Consider the following 21589-nt stretch of genomic DNA (forward strand, 5'->3'; position numbering starts at 1 on the left):
ACTCATGAGATTGTAGTTTTCTGGATATTTATTGTTTTGTAAATTTCCAATTTGAGCATTAAATATGCGCAATTCCCCATTTTCCTTGGTCTAAAGATCCAATATTAGTAAAATGTGAAACTGGTCATTCATAACTGGCTAAATAAGATCTGTTTATAGTTTGAAGAAGCACTAGCTGTGCTAAATTTGAAGGCTGGATGTTACTTGACATATTGTGTTGGTTTTTCGGATGTATCCAACTTTTACATAGGGATATCATTATATTAAAGCAAAAAACTTCACTATCAGCTGCCAGCTTGATTAATTCAGTACTAGAAATACATTAAATTTCTACAATCGCATAGGCCTTGGACCCTTGTCAAATTACACACCTCTGAACTACTCATCATGTGCACTTGTTGTTTAGGTTCATGCCTCTGAATTATTAAGAGCCAGGGCTTGGGGTCATTTGGTGATTCCCTTGTGTGAAGCAGGCAAATATTGCTCTTTATTTATAGTTTCAATTTTGTTTCTTCCTCTGCTTTCTGATCAATGGCTCCTGTAATTTATATGGTAAATTTACCTGGAAACTTTGGGTTTTTAGCAAATATGCAGGATCCATTTGCTGCAAATTCAAATTTATATACTATTTCTTTATTGTTTGTGCACACAAACGAGCATATTGCCGTAGGAGTGTAGTCATCATTTACAGCGCTCTAATCATTATGGCAATATGCAGAGGATGAGGAGAGAGAGCAACTTGCAAAGGAGGTCGCTAAGGATTGGAGCACTGGTAAACTTCGTTGATTTACGATCTATAGCTTGTTTCTTTTTTTCTTTTTATTTTCTGTTGCTGTGAATTTTTCTAAATTGAGGTGTATGCATATTAATTTTATAGTGTTTTCCTGCAGTTTTTGAGCGAAGTATAAACACCCTTTTCCTCACTGAAATGGTTCGAGGTCTGAGTCTGACACTGAAATATTTTTTCGAGAGGAAAGTTACAGTAAGTTTTATCCTATACTCTCTTGATACTACTCTTATTTTGCCAGGTTTTTTTAATCTATCTGTGCTTTCACAGATAAATTACCCCTTTGAGAAAGGCCCTCTAAGTCCTAGGTTCCGTGGGGAACATGCATTACGGCGTTATCCAACTGGTGAGGAGCGCTGCATTGCTTGCAAGCTATGTGAAGCGGTAGGATTTATATATATTTATGCACAGGATTACCTTGAGATATAGTTAGCATTTTCTGGTTTTATAACACAGTATAAGATGCTTGATAAATCGACCACCAATATTTCTTCACATACGACAAAGAAGAAAAAACTTTTGTTCTCATCAATGAATATTTTTTCCAACGTTAAGATATGCCCAGCACAAGCAATCACGATTGAAGCAGAAGAGCGAGAAGATGGCAGTCGTCGAACTACAAGGTACATCCGTTTCTGATACCTTTATATCGATCTAGATTCTATAGTTTGTACTGTCTGTTGAGCTATTGTTGAATGCACAGGTATGACATTGATATGACCAAGTGCATCTATTGCGGGTTCTGCCAGGAGGCATGCCCTGTAGATGCCATTGTTGAGGGTCCAAACTTCGAATTTGCCACAGAAACCCATGAGGTAATAAAAGTAATCCGTTATTATGCTCTTAATTTACCTGAACCAGTGGGCATGTTTGTTTCACTAAAATATTCCGGAGGCCATATGGAAAACCTCTGACATTGTCAGTTTTGGAATTCTCTGTTGAAACTTTCCTATTTTTGTGTTTGTTTCACAAAGCAATGACAGCAAAACTTTCCTATTCTTGAGTTTTGGGCAGAAAACAATTTTACTGTAGAAGATCGGGATTAGGGTTGGAAACGGTGGACATGTGAAATTTGTTAATTAAATATTAGGGTATTGAGGGTGGGTTTCGTTTCCTATTTTTTGTGATTGAAACAAACAATAGATTACAATTCCACTCAAATTCCACCCTTTATTTCATACCAAAACAAACACGGGAAAGCATCTCGAGGAAATGCATGGAAAACTATGGAAATTTATATCCTTTTACTATGTTTTTAGGAAATGAAACAAACAGACCCGTAACTGTTCCATCATTTGCAGGAGTTGCTGTATGACAAGGAGAAACTGCTCGAAAATGGCGACAGATGGGAGACCGAGATCGCAGAGAACCTCAGATCTGAAAGCCTGTATCGTTAATCTTTTATCCATCAGTATTGAGGATTGAGCTACATTTGCTTTGTTTTGTCTAGCCCAAGACCCAATCTCCAAATAAGGCAACCCTGCTTACAGTGCATATTTCTTTGTTCTTGTTCAAGGTTCATGTGCCTGATACATTTTCTGTAACAAAATTATCTATTTCCTTTCTATTTCTAGAAACAAAGACATAGGTTTTCCAATTCCTGTTGTTGTTGTTGGCAATTCTTGTGATTTAAGCGATCGTTAATGTTTTCCGTTCTCTAATTCTCCTGGAGGAGATCGGGTTGTGCTTATGCTGTCTTCCAACAATTGTTAGATGTTGAGGTGAGATTTTTGGTATTTATGAGGCGTGGCAGTATAATTTTTAGTTCCAAACTTATGGAGGTGAAGGGGAGGTGTTAGGGTTTTCCCGTTTGCAGTTCAGTTTAGTCGTAACCACGACTTGCTTTTGCTGCGCTTTAGTTTGCACAGTCGCCGGCCGGGACCTATTTACATCTGTTAATATCAGTTGCAGTGAAACAAAATACAAGTAACTAAAGTAATCCAAAGACGTGCAACTGTAATTTTAAGTCTTTCAATTTTAAGTCTTTCACTTGGTATGTTGTCAATCGACGCCTACAATAGGGACTAGGGCTGCATTCGGCCCGGATATGACTCGGACATGACACATATCACATCCCTATCCGTTTATCCATTTCGGGTATGGATACAGATATATCTCGGTAAGGAAAATTTATACCTATATCTGCTAAAATCGGATGCAGATACGGACATACGTGCGGATATATAAGCGGATATTGATGTAGATACAAAATGAATATGGGAAAACTAGAAGTATGGATAAAAAAAATAATTAATGTGATACAAAAGAGTTCATTAATATGTTCATTATATCTGAAAAGCTAAGATTAGACATCTTGATCATCAAAATTGACTTCAAATTCATAATCTACAGAGTAAACCTATGGTAACAATATGACTAATATGTTTTCGGATATTTTGGATACAGACCAGGATATTTCACTACAAAACCATATCCGTGACTTGTCAGTTATAGATTTGAGTAACCTAATTGTATCCTAACGGATACGGTTACGAATATTTCCTCGGATACTGATTTGGTTTAGCACCCCTAATAGGAACCCAAACAAATCCTTTGTTGAACGCGAATCCTGTACACACCATCTCTAAGAGCATCTCCAACCGAGCGTTAAATCACCAAGATGACGCAAACCTTACACTAAATCCCCCTCCAATCGAGCGCTAAATCCAGCGTTATTTTGATGAGGTGCTACAGTAGTGCACCAGATTTGGTGCAGCACTGTAGCTTTGGCGCATCAATTTTTTGGTTTTTTTTTGCTTTTTATTTTTAAAAAAACCCCCAATGTCCCGGACGAGCTCTTCTCCATCCTTCACCAGGCAAGCTTTGGCGCATCAATTTTTTGGTTTTTTTTTGCTTTTTATTTTTAAAAAAACCCCCAATGTCCCGGACGAGCTCTTCTCCATCCTTCAACAGGCAAGAAAGAATCGGTGTTGCTTCAAGCCTACGAGCAGAGGAAGGAGGCTCAGCATGTTGTGGATTTGGTCTTGAGGTTTCTTGGGTTTGAGAAAAGGAAGGTTGAAGAGGAGGAGAAGAAATTGGGGGATTTGGGTTTGAGAATTATTTTTATATTTGTATTTTATTCATAAAATATATTATTATAATTAATTATATGTAATGTATTATATAAATATATAATATATAATTTGTTAAATATTTAAAATAGGTAAAAAATTTAGAAGATAAGAATCATAAAAGAAATATTATTTTTTGGTGTAAAATTTGGTGTAATGGGTTAGAGATGGAATAGTGATTTGGTGTAAAAACTACACCATTTTGGGTTTTGTGGTTGGAGATGCTCTAAAGGGGTAGGGGTTTTGTACATATTCAGAATCGTTAAATTTTCTAAACTAATTCTTTATTCATGTGTGAACTGTATGGGGAACAGAACCTAAACCTTTTGTCCTCTACATCCCCTTTATGCACATTACCCCCAATCCAAACAACAAGTCATAAGGCTCAGAAAACATTAGAGAAGGCATGACACATAAATTTACCTCATTTTTTAACGACGCCACATACAGGAATGTTACCTTATTGGCTTGTTTCATAACAAATGCTGACAAAAAGTCACCTACTTCACTATGCAACCTCTACTTTCGATCGAGATGCTATCCTTTGCATCCTCAACACTTGAATTCATGTTCTTTCTTTCTCTACTTTTCCCCCATAGAACACAGTAAAGGCCTACAACCATGAAAGCTCCACCTAGAACACTGCGTATATATGTTCAACATCACAAACCAAAACACAATATTGATCAAACTTACAAATATAAAGAAAATAGAATTTTTTTTTTTTTTTGGTGATTACCTTCCAAGGTTTATGACTTCTCCTAAGAGGAAGGAGGAGGCCGCAGCGGCGATCAAAAGCGCCAAGGGGGAGAACATCGCCACGAAAACAGGGCCTCTTTTGTGAATGCACCAAGTTTGCAAGTATAACACAAGTGCCGACACCAACACACCCTGCAATATTGTCAAATTTGAGCTCATTGCAGTCATGATCGTTGATGCAAGTAATTAAATGACTATATATATATATATTGATTAAACTGACAAAACTTGAAGATTATGGTGAAGTCTAGATGATGGTTTGGGTGTTATGTGACATTTTTAAAAGTCTCTGTGTCTTTTCGAAATGGGCTAAAGTTTCGGGGATTATGTGAGATTTACCTGACAAAGTTATATGTATTCGTAATAATCACAACTACACTTGCACTTCGGGGGAAAAAAAGAAAAGGGGAGGAAATGGGACAGTTTTACAAAACCCTCTGTGATTTTTTGGGGGTTTCCCACAAAGTTCTCCTGGGTTTTTCCCCCTCCAAACCCCTTGAAATTTGACGGATCTTGCAAACCTACTAAACTTTCAATGTTCCCTACAGACCCCCTAACTGTGGTAATGTCGTCATCGGCCATTATTTGATTGTGTAGGAATAATTGATTCTTGACCACGTGGGAAATTTTTAAAAGTTTAGGGGAGTTTTGTGAGATAACCCAAACTTCATGGGCCCAGGTGGGGAAAAAGAGTTCACGCAGGTTTCTCAGGAAGCCTCAAAAATTCAGGGGGTTCTGTGAAATTCACACTTGCATCAAATTTCGTAGTCGTACTTAAGAGATGCATGCATATTTCACATCATAATCAATCTTGAAGGGAAAATAAATAGGTATGCGCTTGAAATCATTTACACCGTATACTACTCCAAGAAGTTCTTCATCCCAGTGTAGCTTCCACTTGTTCAAATTCCTCTCGGTTGTAATGGCAACAATAAAGCATTGAATTGTACTGAAGAGGTTCAAAAGAACAGTGGACCAAATCCATGATGGATATTCCTTCAATATTATTCCCTGTAAACAGAAATATAATCCATTCGGTATCTTAATAAGTCAAGGGAAAAATTGCGGATAGACACCCGATACTATCGCTAAATTACGAATAGTCTCCTTGTAGTTCCATTGTTGCAGTTAGACCAGTGTGCGAATTTTCTTCTACTCTTTTCCCTAAGATCTGGAGAAAACTAGTTTTCGATGACTAGACCTTCTGAGAGTAAAAGAGTCAAAAAAATTCACTCGGCGGATCTGTCTGTAACGATACAACCACATGAGGTATATCTCCAGTTAGGCAAAAGCAATGGGGTCTATTAGTAATTAATTAACCCTAAGTTAAGATCGGAGGTTGAACAATTTTATATACCAATAACACTAGCCATGAAGACCAACAAAATGCAGCCAACACCATGAGAAAAGTACCAATTATCCATTTTTTGTGAGTAATTTTAGAATCATTCTGACTACTTCCATGGAGAATTGGATGATGATGGATGAATGAGTTCAAATGAGGGCCCTTGTAAAATGCAATAACCATAGCTCCCGTTAAACAAATTACTACTCCAATTGCCTTTACAATTCCTGAGCAAGTCTTAAACGTGATAATTTCCACCCTGTAATATCCATCAAAGCGATAAATTATTTCTCTGTTTGAACATTAAATTTGAAATTTGATAAAAATCTAGAGAACTAAAAACCAATCCTAACCCTCCAATCTATCTAATCCAATGACCTACATTTCGATGACAGAATTGTAAATATAGACAAATTTAATATATATATATATATATATGTTCTAATAAAAATCTAGAGAACTAAAAACCAATCCTAACCCTCCAATCTATCTAATCCAATGACCTACATTTCGATGACAGAATTGTAAATATAGACAAATTTAATACACATCATTAATGTGAAAAGGATAAAATTGGAACAATCCACTACATTAATGGTGGCTGTCAACATTGGAAGCTGGAGATAATGATTAAAACCAAAAATACAACACGTCCTTTAATACTCTCTCTTACTATCAACGTGCTACGTCCTTTCACTTCCCCATTTCTCTCTCTAACTCACTTCCCGTTCTCTGTAACTCACTTCCATCTTCTATCAAGCTTTGATCTTCCATCTTCGCATGAAGAACACAGCAACAATTCATTAAAAATCATCCTAACCATCCAAGCTTTCACTGGAGTGAATCTGGATTCACTCCAGTGAATCTGGATTCACTCCATTGAATCTGGATTATATTGAAGCTCGATTCATTGGAGTGAATCCAGATTCACTGAATTGAATCCAGATTCAGTGAACTAAAACTCGTTATCAAACAATAGCAAATCTGCAAAAATAAAAATAAAAAAGAATAAAAAACTTATGGTAAAAAACAAGCTATAAAATTTTAAACCATGATACGATTTCACATTTTACAGCAAAAAGTTATGATTTTTATGGTAAAAAACAAACACCTCACATAACTGAATCTGGATTCACTGCAGTGAATCTAGATTCACTCATACGTTTATTTCTTCGAAATTACGGCACATGCATTTATTTCTTCAACAATTCATTAAAAACCATCCTAACCATCCAAGCTTTCGCTGGAGTGAATCTGGATTCACTCCAGTGAATCTGGATTCACTCCAGTGAATCTGGATTCACTCCAGTGAATCTGGATTATATTGAAGAATAAGAAACTTATGGTAAAAAACAAGCTATAAAATTTTAAACAAAAAGAATAAGAAACTTATGGTAAAAAATAAGCTATAAAATTTTAAACCATGACAAGATTTTACCTTTTACAGCAAAAAAATATGATTTTTATGGTAAAAAACAAACACCTCACATACTGAATCTGGATTCACTGCTGTGAATCGAGATTCACTGCAGTGAATCTAGATTCACTCATGCGTGTCTTCGTTTTTCAACTGGTTTCTTCAAAAAACAAAAAACTTTTCAGACTAAAAGGTGAAATATTTCACCTTTTACAACAAAAAGCTACAATCTTTAAGGTTAAAACTAAAACTTTTAGACGAAAAATCAAACAAATTTTATAAACTTACCATTAAAGCGTCAAAATAATTTAACAGCCCACTGAATCATGAAGACGAAGGTTGAAGAAGACCGTGAAGACGAAGCGTCAAAATAATTTCATAAACCATGAAGACGAAGGTTGAAGAAGAGAGAGTTGCTGTGATTTTGGAGAGAGAGAGAGTTGCATGGGGAAATGGAGAACTCAACAGAGAAGCATTAATTACCTCTCTTTAGTGGGCTGTTTATTTTACCTAATTACATACAATATTTCAACCCAGGTGAAAACATGTGTCAACTTAAGTGGATAGAAAATAGTTGTCCACCAAACTTTTTATCCATGGATCTTGCCTAGGGATCCTTGCATGATATGAAGAGACTTTTTATATTAATAAATGAGTGGCTAAAAAATTTGATGGACAACTATTCCCTATCCACTTAAGTTGAGAGTCTTGCTCATATATATATATATAATGTTATTTCCGGGAAACAACCATATTTAGGATCATTTTATGCAAACCATCTTATATTCCAATTTATACCTAAATCACATAAAAGTTAGTTTTCATTCTAATTAACCACCTGAGCCCACTATGTTGTTTAAATTTCTCTGAACTTTCAACAGTGCCCTCACCTATTCTCACGTGCAATGCACGTAACCCCCTCTTAATCAGATCCTTAATCATATCAATATCTAAAAGGTAAGGGCATTGTCGGGATTTTCTATGAAATTCTAGGGTCGATGTGGGTCAATTGATTGATTGGAAAGAAAACTTTGTTGATGGTTTAGGGGCTGTTTGTTTGCTAAAAAAAAGGGAAATCAAAGAAAATAAAACCTATTTCTAAGAAAAATAGGTTTTGGGATTGTTTGGTTGGATAAAAAAAGAAGGAAATCAAAGAAATGGAGATGAGATGAGATGAGTTGTCACCTTATTATAGGATGATGTGAGTGAGTTTTTAAGAAAACTTGTTTTGATGTTGTTTGGTTGGCGGAAAAAATTAAAAAATGAATTATAAGAAACCTATTTCTTGTATTAGGTTGTTTTTTTGTTTGGTTATTTCTTAAAAATAAGAAAATAGATGAGATGAGATGAGTTGTCATGATATTATTGGATGATATGATCCACACTTAAGGAAATTGTTTTCCTAGCTTTTTGGGAGGAAAACAAAGAAATAAAATGTTAATAAGATGAGATGAGTTGTCACAATCTTATTGGATGATGTGTGTGATTTTTAAATATGAGATGAGATGAATTGAGTGATGTTGTGGATGAAAATAATATTTTATTAGATGTGGTGGATGTGATGGATGAGTTGTTGGATGAAAATAATATTTTATTAGATATGATGGATGAGTTATTGGATAAAAATAATATTTTATTAGATATTGTGGGTGAGTTTTAGGGATGGAAATGTGTGAAATTGTATTTTTTGAGATTTCTTGGTTTTCATTTCTATTTTTTGGTTTTTTAGGAAATAACCAAACAGGCACATAAAAGGTGGTTTGCCATAAAATTACCCTAAACATAAAAGTGGTTTTTAGAAATAACCCTACTTTTCCCTTCCTATAAAAATTTATAATTATTTTCACCAACAAAATTTTTTGGGAAAAATGTGTACAGGCCCCAAAAGCAGAAACTTCATGTGACGAGACCCCTCATAGTTTCCACCATGTGGATCAGCCTATTGAAGTGTGACACTTTGTACTGCAACCCCTTTTTATCAATTATTACATGCCAACTATGCTAAAATCCCCAAATTATCCTTATCCTCTCTCCTCAATCCCTCAGACCCATCATTCATACTCAATTTAGCGAATGGATATTCCTTCATAGAAGCATGTGTCTAATTTTTACGGAATATGGGTTTAAATTTTCCTTACAAAGGCCATGCATCTATATCTATTGGTAAATGAAATTCATTTGTCTCAAGCGGTTTGCATCCCTAATGAGTTAGATAATTTGAATCATAGCAGTCAGGTAAGTAAGCATACACATTAAGCGCCTGCTAGCTCAGTGGATAGAGCGTCTGTTTCCTAAGCAGAAGTCGTAGGTTCGACCCCTACCTGGCGCGTTATAATTTGAAAGGAATTCCTCAGCCTATGCTTTTCCTTGAGGCAAAAAATATACCCGACCATTTTCTTTATTTTTGTGAAAAATCTTTGCCCCATATGTCAACCTTTTACCTGCTATATATCAAGTGAATATTTGGCAATAAAGCCCCCTATTTAAATTTCTTCGCTTTCTTTCACTATCTCTTCAAAACATATCCAAAAATCCGCAATTCCTAATCTCTATCCCATCACTAAATGAGCAACAAAGTAAACTGACCGTAATTAAGTTGAAAATGGAAAAGTTCCTCAGCTAATGCTTTTCCCTTGAGCAAAAATTACCCACCATTTCTATTTTTGTGAAAATATCTTTTGCCCCATATTGTCAACACTTTACCTCTATATAAGCAAGTGAATATTATTGCAAATAAAGCCCCAATTTAGTCTCGTTTTCTTTTCACGTTATCCTTCAAACATAATCCAAAACCCCATTCCTAATTCCATATCCATCACTAAATGCGCAAAAAGTAAACATTGATAAATATGGCAATAAAGTAATAGGCGAAGCATAAAATCGAATTCTAAGAAGCTGAATCTTGCTCCTTGTAGACTTCTTTTCGCATCAATATTGGATCTATAACAATTTTCTCTTACTTCAGATGCAATCATATTGGAGATTAATTCCATATTATCACTAAGCATGCAATAAGCTTTAACAACTTACACTCAAGTTATATAGGCAATCATGATTTCATCAAACAAAAGTTATATTATAAGTAACACTACTTGATTAAATTGAAATATTTAAGGTTTGTTTCAACTTGTAACACAAACTTATGTCAAATACTATTCTCAAATGTATGTTAGTTTATACGCTATTTTGAAATGTGTTGTTAAGCTTATAATTAGAAGTAATAAAAAAACATGATTGATTATATCCTTTATAAACTATAACATACATATCAATCTATATTCTGGAAGAGAAGGTGAGGATGTGTTACTTTGACTATTAAGTTTTTGTGTGACCAAATTCAACCATTCATAGTGAGAGAATCGTGGGAAAGTGAGGTGACTGTGAGAGATATATCTCTCAAATGGGCAGGTTATTTGAGGTGGTGGAGATGATGGGTTTTAGCCTCTATAAAAAGGCTGGAGTGTTCTCTTTGAGAAAATACAACACATAAACAAAAACCTCTATCCTATTACGGGAGCCCCACTCAAAAACACCATCATTCGTTTCCCTGCTTTTCTCTGTTTCGTACACGGTATCAGAGCCAGTTAAAACCTAGTCCCTTCTTTTTTTACCTGTAAGGGAAGTCTTGACTGCATTCTCCTTTGTTGGCGAAGCTCTTTTATATATATATATATATATATATATATATATATATATATTATATATATATATATAATATATATATATATATATATATATATATATTTATATTATATATATATTATATATATATATATATATATATATATATATATATATATATATAATAATATATATATATATATATATATATATATATAGTATATTTTCCTAAGGTGACACGTAGATCTATACACTAAGAACGCGCGTCTAAAATCACATCATTCCCCTTTTTTTTACGATCCGCCTCCAATTGAACTTGAATCTAGCACGTTCTTAAACCAAACACATCAATTTTTGGGGTGAACCGAATCGTGTTTTGACCCTTCATTAAGCCGTACAAAAAGTTCTATTCATTGAACTTGTTAAAATTTGTTGTGAGTACATGGAAGCGGTCAAAACAGCGATGGTTCATTCGCGCAAATTAGTTGTTGGGTTAAGAACGTATAGATCAAGTTTCATTAGAGTGGATAACAAAAAAATAGAATGATGTCCTGATTTTTAAGACGCGCGTTCCTTAGGTGGGAAATCTAAAAGGTTCACTATAGAAACAACATTTCTCATATATATTATATATATAATAATATATATATATATATATATATATATATATATATATATATATATATATATATATAGAGAGACTGAGAGAGGAGAGACAGAGAGAGAGAAACTTGTTGTCAACTTAGTGAATAACAAAAAAGTTATCCACGCAACTTGATTCTATAGAAAGAATAGGTATGGGAGTTATGTGATCTAGCCAAAAATAAGAAAAGTCATAAGATGGCAAATGTGCGTGCTTAAAAAGAATATATGCATTATTGATGATCTATTGATAAATTCAAAGCCATGGTTGGTCGTTGCCAAGCGTACAACGCTGTGCTAAATTTGTTATCAATTAAAATTATTTTGCGTTATTGTCCCATATTCTCGATTTTGATTTATTCCCAAATTGATGTTAAAATATATTCCTTAACGGAGATGTTGATAGGAAACTATATATATGGCAACAACCTGAAGGTTTTCCAGCGTGAAAAAGGCAGGAACATAAAAGTTTACATATTAATAAACTCTCTATACGGTTTTAACTTGAAGGGTGTTTGTAATTTTAAAAATTAAGGGTTGTTGTAAGTTTTTTAAGAGATTGTACTATTTTGAAATTTTTAGCATGGTGTTTAGCTAACTTTTAGCAAATTTAAGGTGACTTGTAAAATTTTGAAATAGCTAATTTGCTAAAATTTTTAAGGGGATGTTTGCAATTAGTTGAAGCTTTTTAAAGACTGGTTTGTAAAACTTTTAGGGTTTTTTAATAAAACTCAAGGGTGTATTTGTTAATTTATTAACTTATAGCGATTATTCATTAATTTTTTTAGTGATTTTTTAAGACTTGTTTTGTGATTTATGAATTCTAAAAGATGTAATTTATCATTTCGCAAAATTACATGAGCGCTCTATATAAATTCTCAAATTTCTTATAGGGTTTAATTTATAATTTTCAAATCTTAAAGGGTTATTTTGAACTTTCAATGAGCTATTTTGTTAACTATTGCAAATTTTCGCATGGTGGTAATATGTAATTTTAATCTTTCAAAGGTTGTTTGTAAATTCTTTAGGAAGTCCTTTTCAACGTTTCATGTGGCTAGTTATAAATTTTCAAGGGTTCTTTGTAAATTTTTAAGAGGCATATTTGTAATTTTTTAAACTTCAAAGGTGGTTTTAAATATTTTTAAGGGTTGTTTATAAATTTAAGCGTGGATGTATGTAATTTTGAGCTTTCATTAGGAATCTGTTTAATGGCTTGGATGTTTCGTAGGTATTCTTTGTAATTTTATGTATTTTAAAGGACAGATTATAATTTTCTGAATATTTTATGTGCTATTTTTAAATTTTTTGCGGTTTTGTAGGAGTTTAATTTTTAATTTTTTACTCTAATTGTGTGTTTAAAAATTTAAATTTTATAGTCCTATTTCGAATTTAGATTTACTAGTGGTTTTTTCTAATTTTTAGAATCTCATAGAGAAAGTTGGTGATTTTTAAAATCTTAGAGGGTTGTGTGTAATTTTTATGATTTTTTGATTTTGGAACAATTGAATAATCTTCTAATCAGAAAATCTCTTTTATATAGCAGGAGAGATGATGATTAATTAAATTTTAAAATTATGCGAAGTTTAATTTTATAAGGATCTTAGTATAAAGAGGATTAGAAAAGCGAGATTTTAACTATTAAAATTTTCTAACTTGAACTGGTTTTAAATTATCATTAGGACTTCTTAGGTGAGATAAATTAAGGAAAAAATTTTAGCAGCAGCCTATTTTTAGGCGATATGATTATGAATTTTTAATAATGTAATTATTTTTAGGGATATGAATTATGAACATTCGATTTTTAATAGGATAGATGGATATGTATTTTTTTTTTACACATGGCATACGATTGAGTCATTTAGGAATAGTTCACCAATTTAATTATAAATTAGGCGATATGATTATGAAATTTTTTTAATTTACAGGTAGTATAATTTGATTAGGCATTACCGCATTATATTTAGAACTTTCTAATTACGGATGGTCTTAAATTGATAACGATTCTTATTAGATGAAGCGCAAAAAATATGTAATCCACACTCAATCTTCTGGATAGGATCAAAGATACCTGGCCTATTTTTGATGTGATACATGTCATCATTTAATGACACATATCAATTTTTAATGTGCTTTAGAAGAATCACATACTTTCTCATTTATATATAAAAACGGAGAGTAACATTAGAGAAGAGAGGAGAATTAAGCTACAAGTTGTTCTTAAAAAAACGCAATAATTGTTAATACTGATAAAATAAGCTGCGAGGTGATAGTGTGACGAGTGCTCCTGAAGGGTCATAAATAAATGGATTATATGCCAATCTTATCCGAATATTAGCATGTTAACTGTCAAAAAAACTATCATGAACTATTTAAGCGTTATAAGCAAAAATAATAAAAAAAATTGGGGCAAAATGTGTACAGCTGGCCCCAAAGCAGGAAACTTCATGTGACGATTGCCCCTCATAGTTTTCTCGCATGTGGGATCAGCCCCTTAAGTGTGACATTTTATACTGCAGCCCCTTTTTATCAATTATTAACATACCAGCTAAGCTAAAATGCCCTCAATTATCATATATCCCTATCTCCTCAATCCCTCAGACCCAGCACTCATAATCCTCTCTCTCTCTCTCTCTCTCTCTCTCATTCTCTCTCATCTCTCTCTCTACCTCTCTAAAAAGTAAGGCTTTCTCAAGCTCGTCACCCGTGACCTGAACACTCGCCCTCCTCGTCGTTCGTCGGCCTCCGCCTTCAGGCCCCCATGCTCCCCTCGAGTTCGCTGTCGCCTCCCTCCCCTCCTCCGCCTGTCCTCGTCGTCGCTCCCCTGCCGTAGATCACTGTCGCAGAGCTTGAGGAAAACGCTCGAAAAGGGCTCGGGCAATTGAGACTGTTGAGGAGTGCAGTCGGAGATGATCGAAGGTATGATGTTAAATAGAGATATGTGTTTTAATGCTTTGATTGAATTTAAATAAAAAGATGCTACGAGGAGTAGGTTGGCTTTTTGAGATGATCTTTACCGTAAATGATGAGATGTGTGGCCACGTTGAGATGTTGGACATTACTTTTTCTTTTTTTTCTTTTTTATTTGAGATGACTTTGATGCAATTGAGGTTCATGTTGACAATATATCTACGTTTTTAATTTCTCAGCATGACTGGTGGCATTTATCCTTATGACCTTCTGATATTTACAAATTGTGACTGATGTCCTGTTGTGGATGTTTTTTTATGTCAACCAGGCCGAGACGCGGCATAGCATTAATCCATTAGCTAGAAAGTCAAGAAAAGAAAAAAGAAGAAAAAAAAAAAAAAAAAAGAATGTAAGGAGAAGTAGAGTAGAAGGGAATGAAGAGAAAATGCAGTAATTAAGAAGAAGAAAATGTGTATTAATGTAACTCTATCTCTCTCGGTTTTCCATCTACTCTAATCTTCGTTTCATTGATTTTTCTTTGTGCGACTAGCTGTGTGATTGCCACAGGTTCACATAAAGGTGTAGTCGCCAGGTGAAACCCGGATTGTCAAAACTGCCAAGCACCAACGCACCATGGCTATGACCAAGTTTCACCATCACAATCACATCTCTCTAAGTGGAAACAATAAATAGGTAAGTAGCAGACAGAGTAAATAATATAAATTAGGACAACACTGGAACTAGAAGCTCTAGATACCAACTAAACTAAAACAAATATATCTGTCGTTGCATACGCGGGTGTAAGCAAATTCTCAAAGAAAATACCCGTACTCGCGCGGGCCATCTATCTGGAAGTAAACTTACACTGATCAAATATTTATGTGTTATAAATTCGTATTGTAGTATTGATAGATTTGATTGCGAATATCTCATTACCACAGATCATCTTCTTATTGGGGAACCCAACTCTATAGAAACTCCAAAAAGTTAAGCGTGTTTGGCCTGGAGAAATTCTAGGATGGGTGACCCCCTGGGGAAGTTTCTTCAGAGCGCGGTGTGACCGGAAGTGATGGACAAAACGTGCTTGAAAAGAACATGTTGGTGGTTGTGAGGCCATGTCCGTCAGATCTAGTAGCGTACCTGACAACAGAATTCCGGGGCGGGCGTATTACACACTAGCCCTACATGTTGCCTATCACCTTACATTTGCTATCACGTTCTAACTTAGTTTCCTATCTCTCTCGGTAACGTCCGAAACATCGCGTCAACGGCATGTATCGAGCCAGAAATATAGCAGCAGCCGTGCGCGACTTCGCGTGCATTTTTGGCACCTCCGTCTCCATTTTCACCATAAGTCTTCGGTCGGTGTGTATCCTTTATATTTTCTTATCACACGATATCTTACTTTGCAGCTTGGCTCATTTTTTACCGCTCGTCTATATCGCCTTCGAATATTTATTTAGTTCTAGCTAGCTTGCTAACTCTAATTCATCTTAGTCTAGGCTCTTGGACTCTCAAGTTATTCTAACTTATCCATGTTAGTTTATACCCACCCCATGTTTAGTTGCTAGCTCACCCCATTATTAGTTCTAGTTAGTTTTTATCTCTAAACTCATCCTTAGTTCTAGCTCTAGGTCTCATAGTTAGTTTCTAACTTATCTCATGTTAGTTTCTAACAACACCACATGTTATAGTTTTAGCACCACCTCAATATTAGTTCTTAGGCTCTAATTCATGCTTAAGTTCTAGACTCTTAGGCTCTTAAGTTAGTTTTAACTTTACACCCATGATTAGTTCTAACTTGTCTCGTGTTAGAATAACCTTGAGAGCCAAGAGCCTAGAATTGAGATGAATTAGAGCTAGAACTAATAATATTCGAAGCGATATAACAAGAGTAGAAAATGCAGCCAGTGAAGGAAGATATCTGTGATAGACAATAAATAGGCTACACACCAGCCAAAAGACGGTGGTGAACAGATGAAACCGGATGCGTGGCCGAAAAATACGCGCGAAGTCGCACGCGTTGTTATTTTCTGCCGCTGTTGCCGTCAGCGTGTTCGCGACGTTTACGAGAGAGATAGAGAATGAGTTTAGAGCATGATACAAAATTAAGAGTGATAGGCAAATGTAGGGCTACAGTCAACCAAAAAGAAATCGGTGGAAACGGAGGATTAGAGGTGATCGAGAAGTGCGTGCTGAAGTCGTGCTAGCAATAAACTGCAGTTTTCTGCAGTGCAATATTCTCGCCGTTCGCCGGTTTGTTCTTCGCTGCTCGGAGTTTTTTCAACACGCTGTCCGGGCTGCCGAAGGTTGGGAGGAGGTTGTCGGGTCGTTGGGGTCTCTCCCTCGTGGGCTTTCACCGGAGGTGATGAGAGCTTCTCTCCGCATTCGCTAAGAGCCCTAGAACTAAGATGAATTAAAGTTAGAACTAGGCTTAGAATAACATGGGGCGGGCTCAGAACTAACATGGGGCGCGATTAGCGACTAATGTGGAGCAAGTTAGAACTAAGCTTGAGAGCCAAGAGAATTCCTTAATCTAGATTAAATTAGAGATAGAATTAAACATGCGGACAGTGCTAGAACTAACATGGGCAGCGTTAGAACTAACATGTGGTAAAGTTAGAAGCTAACTTGAGAGCCAATAACGCTAGAACTAAGATGAAATTAGAGTTAGAAACTAGCTAAAACTAATAATATTCAAAGCAATATAACGAGAGGTAAAATAAGCCCTAAGTGAAAAGAAAGATATCGTGTGATAGATAATATAAAAGGGCTACATACCGGGCGAAAACGGTGGTGAAAACGGAGATCGGAGGTGGCCTGAAAACACTGCGCGTAAGTCGCACGACGGGCTGCTGTTTTCTTGCTCGCTGCTGCCGCTCACGATGTTTTCGAACGTTACCGAGAGCAGATAGAAGAATGAGTCTAGATGCGTGATACAAATTAGAGGTGATAGGGCATATGTAGGGCTAGTCACCAAAGAAAGAAATCTGACAGCTGGAAAAGCGAAGATTAGTAGGGTGATCGAAAAGTCGCGTGTGAAGTCTGGGCAAAAAACTAGCAGTTTTTGCAGTATAATTGTCTCAGTGCGTTCAGGTTTGTTTCTTCGCTGTTCGGAGCTTTTTCGCCGCTGTCCAGACTTGCGAGGTGGGAGGAGGTTTTTCGGGGTCCCACCCCCCCGCCCCCCCGCCCCCCCCCCCCCCCCCCCCCCCCCCCCGCCCCCCCCCCGCCCCCCCGCCCCCCCCCCCCCCCCACCCCCCCCCCCCTCCCCCCCCCCACCCCCCCCGCCCCCCCCCCCCCCCCCCCCCCCCCCCCCCCCCCCGACCCACCCCCCGCCCCCCCCCCCCCCCCCGCCGCCCCCCCCCCCCCCCCCCCCCCACCCCCCCCCCCCCCCCGCCCGCCCCCCCCCGCCCCCCCCCCCCCGACCCCCCCCCCCCCCTGCAGCCACACCCCCGCCGCCGCCCCCCCCCCCCCCTCTGTCGGGGTGTCTCGGTTGGGCTCCGTCGAATGGATGGCGAGGAGCTTTTCTCCGTCCTAAGAGCTTGAATTAAAGATGAAATTAGAGTTAGAATTAGCAGAACTATATGCAGGCGCGACTAGAACCTAAGCATGAGACGGGTTAGGACTAACATGCCGGGCAAGTTAGAACTAAACTTGAGAGCCCAAGAACGCTTAACTAAGGATGATTAGAGCTAGAAAACGCACCTAGTAACTAACATGGCACGGGACGCTAGCAACTTAACATGGCGACCGACTTAGAACTAAACATGAGGGCAAGTTAGAACTAATTTGAGAGGAGCACCAAGAGTCCTAAGAACTAAGATGAATTAAGAGTGTAGAAGGTAGCTAGGAACTAACATGGGGCGGGCTAGAAGTAACATGGGGCGCGATTAGGACTAACATGGAGGCAAAGTTTAAGAACTAACTTGAGAGCCGCAAGAGGCCTTAACTAAGATGAATTAGAGGCTAGAACTAACATAAGAACGGGCTAGAACACTAACATGAGCATGGGTTGAGAACTAACCATGGAGCAATGTTAGAACTAACTTGAGAGCCCAATAGCCATAGAACTAAGATGAATTAGAGTTTAGACGTAGCTAGAACTAATAATATTTGAAGTGATATAAGCGAGAGGTAGAAATGAGCCCAAGTGAAAAGAAGATATCATGTGATAGATAATATAAAGGGCTACAGCTATCGGCCGAAAGACGGTGGTGAAACGGAGACGAGTGTGGCCAGAAAACAGCTGCAGTGAAGTCGGCAGCGGCGCTGCTGCTTTTCTGCTCGCTGCTGCCGCTCATAGCGATGTTTCGGACGTTACCGAGAGAGATAGACGAATGAGTTAGAACATAGATACAAATTTGAATTGTGATTAGGCCAACACATGTAGAGGCTAGTCACCAAGAAGAAATCGGCAGAAACGGAGATTAGAGTGATCGGAAAGTGCGTGCGAAGTTCGGCACATAACTATAAGTTTTCTGCGCAGTACAATTTCTCGCCGTCGGGTTGTTCTTCGCGTTCGTAGCTTTTCGCCACTAGTCCGGCTTGCCGAGGTCGAGAGGAGATTGTCGGGGTCATCGAGGTGTCTCGGTGGCTCCATCGGAGGTGGGAGGAGTTTTTTTCTGTTCCAAGAGAGCCTAGAACTAAGATGAATTAGAAGCTAGAACTAGCTAAGAACTAACATGGGGCGGGCTAAGAACTACACAATGGAGCTGGATTAGAACTAACATGGGGTAAGTTAGAACATAAGCTTGAGAAGCCTAAAAACCTAAGAACTATAAGATTGTAATTAGAGCTAGAAGCTAACATGCGGGCATTATTATTCATAGAGATACATTAATACACATTTTCGTTCTTTCTTTAATTACGACATTTCTCTTCAATTCCCATCTACTCTACTGGCTCCTTACCTTTCTTTTTTTTCTTTTTTTCTTTTCTTCTTTTAGCCCTAATGGGATTAAATGCCTATGTTGTCTCGGCCTGTGACTAAAAAACATCGCACAAACAGAACCAGTCATAACTTTTTACAAATATAGAAGGCTCTAAGGATAAATCCACAGTCATGTGAGAAATTAAAACGTAGATATATTATCAAACAATGAACCGCTCAATTGATCAAATCATCTCAAATAAAAAAAAGTAATGTCCAAATCTTCAACGGGGCAGCAACAACATCATCATTTACGCGTAAAGATCAATCTCAAAAAACAACCTACTCTCGTAGTCATCATCTTTTTAAATTCATCAAAGCCAATAAAACACCATCTCCATTAACATCATACCTTCGGATCATCTTCCCTGCACTCCTCAAATAGTCTTCATATGCTCGAGCTCTTTCGAGCGTTCCTCAAGCTCTGCGACGACGATCTGAGCGAAGGGAGCTGCGCGACCGAGGAGCGTGCCAGAGGAGGGGAGGGGAGGCGAGCGGCGGAGCGGTGATGGCCGAGGAAGGCAGGGTCAGGAGTGAAGCGAGGCTTTCTGCGGCGGTGATATGGCGAGGAGGGCGAGCGGTCAGACCGGTGCACGAGCTTGAGAAGCTCTTAGTTTTAGAGAGAGGAGAAGAGAAGAGAGCAGAGAGAGAGAGAGACGAAGAGATGAGAGAAGAGAGAGAGAGATAGCAGGAGAGGAGCAGAGAATGGAGATGATTGGTTTAGTTTTTAGTATAGTGAGGTTTTTATTTGAACCTCTCCCTATATATATTATATATATATTTATATATAATAATATAATATATATATATATTATTTATATTATATATATTATTTATAATATATATATATATAAGGATGAAATACAGGTTGTGTCTAACTTTAAGTGCTGTATAGAAAGATAGTTCTTCCACTCAACTTTTTATCATTCGGATCTTGCCTAGGGATCCTTGCATGATATGAAGAGACTTTTTATTTAATAAATGAGTTGGCTAAAAAATTTGATGGACAACTAATTCCCTATCCACTATAAGTGATGAGTCTGCTCTATATATAATAAATAAATGTTATTTCGGGGAAACAACCATATTATAGGATCATTTTATGCAAGCCATCTTTAATATTCCAATTTACCTAATATCACATAAAGTTAGTTTCATCTAATTAACCACCTGAGCCCATATGTTGTTTAATTTCTCTGAACTTTCAACAGTGCGCCTCACCTATTTCTCACGTGGCAATGCAGTAACCCCCTTTAATTCAGATCCTATAGATCATATCAATATTAAGTAAGGGCATTGTCAGGATTTTCGTATGCAAATTCTAGGCTGTCGATTGTGGCGTCAGATTGATTGATTGGAAAGAAAACTTTGTGTGAATGGTTTTAGGGGCTGTTGCTCTTAATATAAAAAAAGGGAATTCAAAGAAAAATAAAACCTATTTCTAAGAAAAATAAGGTTTTGGATTTGTTTTGGTTGGATAAAAAAAGAAGAAATGAAAGAATATTGGAGATGAGATGAGATGAGTTGTCACCTTAGTTATAGGATGATGTGATGTTGAGTTATTTTAATAAAACTTGTTTTGATGTATGTTTTGGTTGCGGGAAAAAATAAAAAATGAATTATAAGAAACCTATTTCTTGTATTAGCGTTTGTTTTTTTGTTTGGTTATTCTTAAAATAAGAAAATAGGATGAGATGAGATGAGTTGCATGATATTATTGGATGATATGATCCCACTTGAAGGAAATTGTTTTCCTAGCTTTTTGGGAGGAAAAACAAAAGAAATAAAATGTTTAATAAGTGAGATGAGTTGTCAAAATTTATTGGATGATGTGTGTGATATTTAAATATGAGATAGATTAATTTGAGTGATGTTGTGGATGAAAATAATTTTTATTAGAGTGTGGTGGATGTGATGGATGAGTTGTTGGACTGAAAATAATATTTTATTAGATATGATGGATGAGTTATTGGATAATAAATGAATTATTTTATTTCAGATTATTGCTGGTGAGTTTTAGGATGGGAAATGTGCTGAAATTGTATTTTTGAGATTTCTTGGCTTTTCATTTTATTTTTTGGTTTTTAGGAAATATTACCAAACAGGCACA

The 21589-nt window shown here is 36.6% G+C and overlaps 2 protein-coding genes and 1 non-coding gene across 3 annotated transcripts; 2 read left to right on the forward strand and 1 right to left on the reverse strand.

Moving 5' to 3' along the window:
• LOC109850551 (NADH dehydrogenase [ubiquinone] iron-sulfur protein 8-A, mitochondrial) lies at positions 669-2448 on the forward strand. Its single transcript, XM_020420572.1, has 6 exons — positions 669-772; positions 891-982; positions 1058-1171; positions 1343-1410; positions 1491-1602; positions 2089-2448. Exons 2-6 carry the CDS (start codon positions 929-931, stop codon positions 2182-2184), a joined length of 444 nt encoding a protein of 147 aa, XP_020276161.1. The 5' UTR covers positions 669-772; positions 891-928; the 3' UTR covers positions 2185-2448.
• Positions 4268-6266, reverse strand: LOC109850048 (WAT1-related protein At5g64700-like). The gene is made up of 4 exons (XM_020419951.1): positions 5975-6266; positions 5470-5628; positions 4598-4749; positions 4268-4500 (listed from the first exon to the last, which is right to left on the reverse strand). Exons 1-4 carry the CDS (start codon positions 6143-6145, stop codon positions 4359-4361), a joined length of 624 nt encoding a protein of 207 aa, XP_020275540.1. The 5' UTR covers positions 6146-6266; the 3' UTR covers positions 4268-4358.
• TRNAR-CCU lies at positions 9636-9708 on the forward strand. Its single transcript has one exon. It is a non-coding gene; the product is annotated as a tRNA-Arg (tRNA).

This window comes from Asparagus officinalis, chromosome 7, assembly GCF_001876935.1.
Source record: "Asparagus officinalis chromosome 7, Aspof.V1, whole genome shotgun sequence".
In the NCBI taxonomy this organism is placed as follows: Eukaryota; Viridiplantae; Streptophyta; class Magnoliopsida; order Asparagales; family Asparagaceae; genus Asparagus; species Asparagus officinalis.

What these genes read in the sequence shown, in the direction of transcription:
- LOC109850048 (XM_020419951.1), bottom strand. Translation starts at nt 6,145, where the DNA reads ATGGTTATTGCATTTTACAAGGGCCCTCATTTGAACTCATTCATCCAT. An exon ending in CTTCATGGCTAGTGTTATTG is followed by an intron (nt 5,629 to 5,974) that starts GTATATAAAATT and finishes TTCTGTTTACAG; the next exon opens with GGAATAATATTGAAGGAATA. An exon ending in GAAGTCATAAACCTTGGAAG is followed by an intron (nt 4,501 to 4,597) that starts GTAATCACCAAA and finishes ATATATACGCAG; the next exon opens with TGTTCTAGGTGGAGCTTTCA.
- LOC109850551 (XM_020420572.1), top strand. Translation starts at nt 929, where the DNA reads ATGGTTCGAGGTCTGAGTCTGACACTGAAATATTTTTTCGAGAGGAAA. An exon ending in GGCAGTCGTCGAACTACAAG is followed by an intron (nt 1,411 to 1,490) that starts GTACATCCGTTT and finishes TTGAATGCACAG; the next exon opens with GTATGACATTGATATGACCA. An exon ending in TTGCCACAGAAACCCATGAG is followed by an intron (nt 1,603 to 2,088) that starts GTAATAAAAGTA and finishes CATCATTTGCAG; the next exon opens with GAGTTGCTGTATGACAAGGA.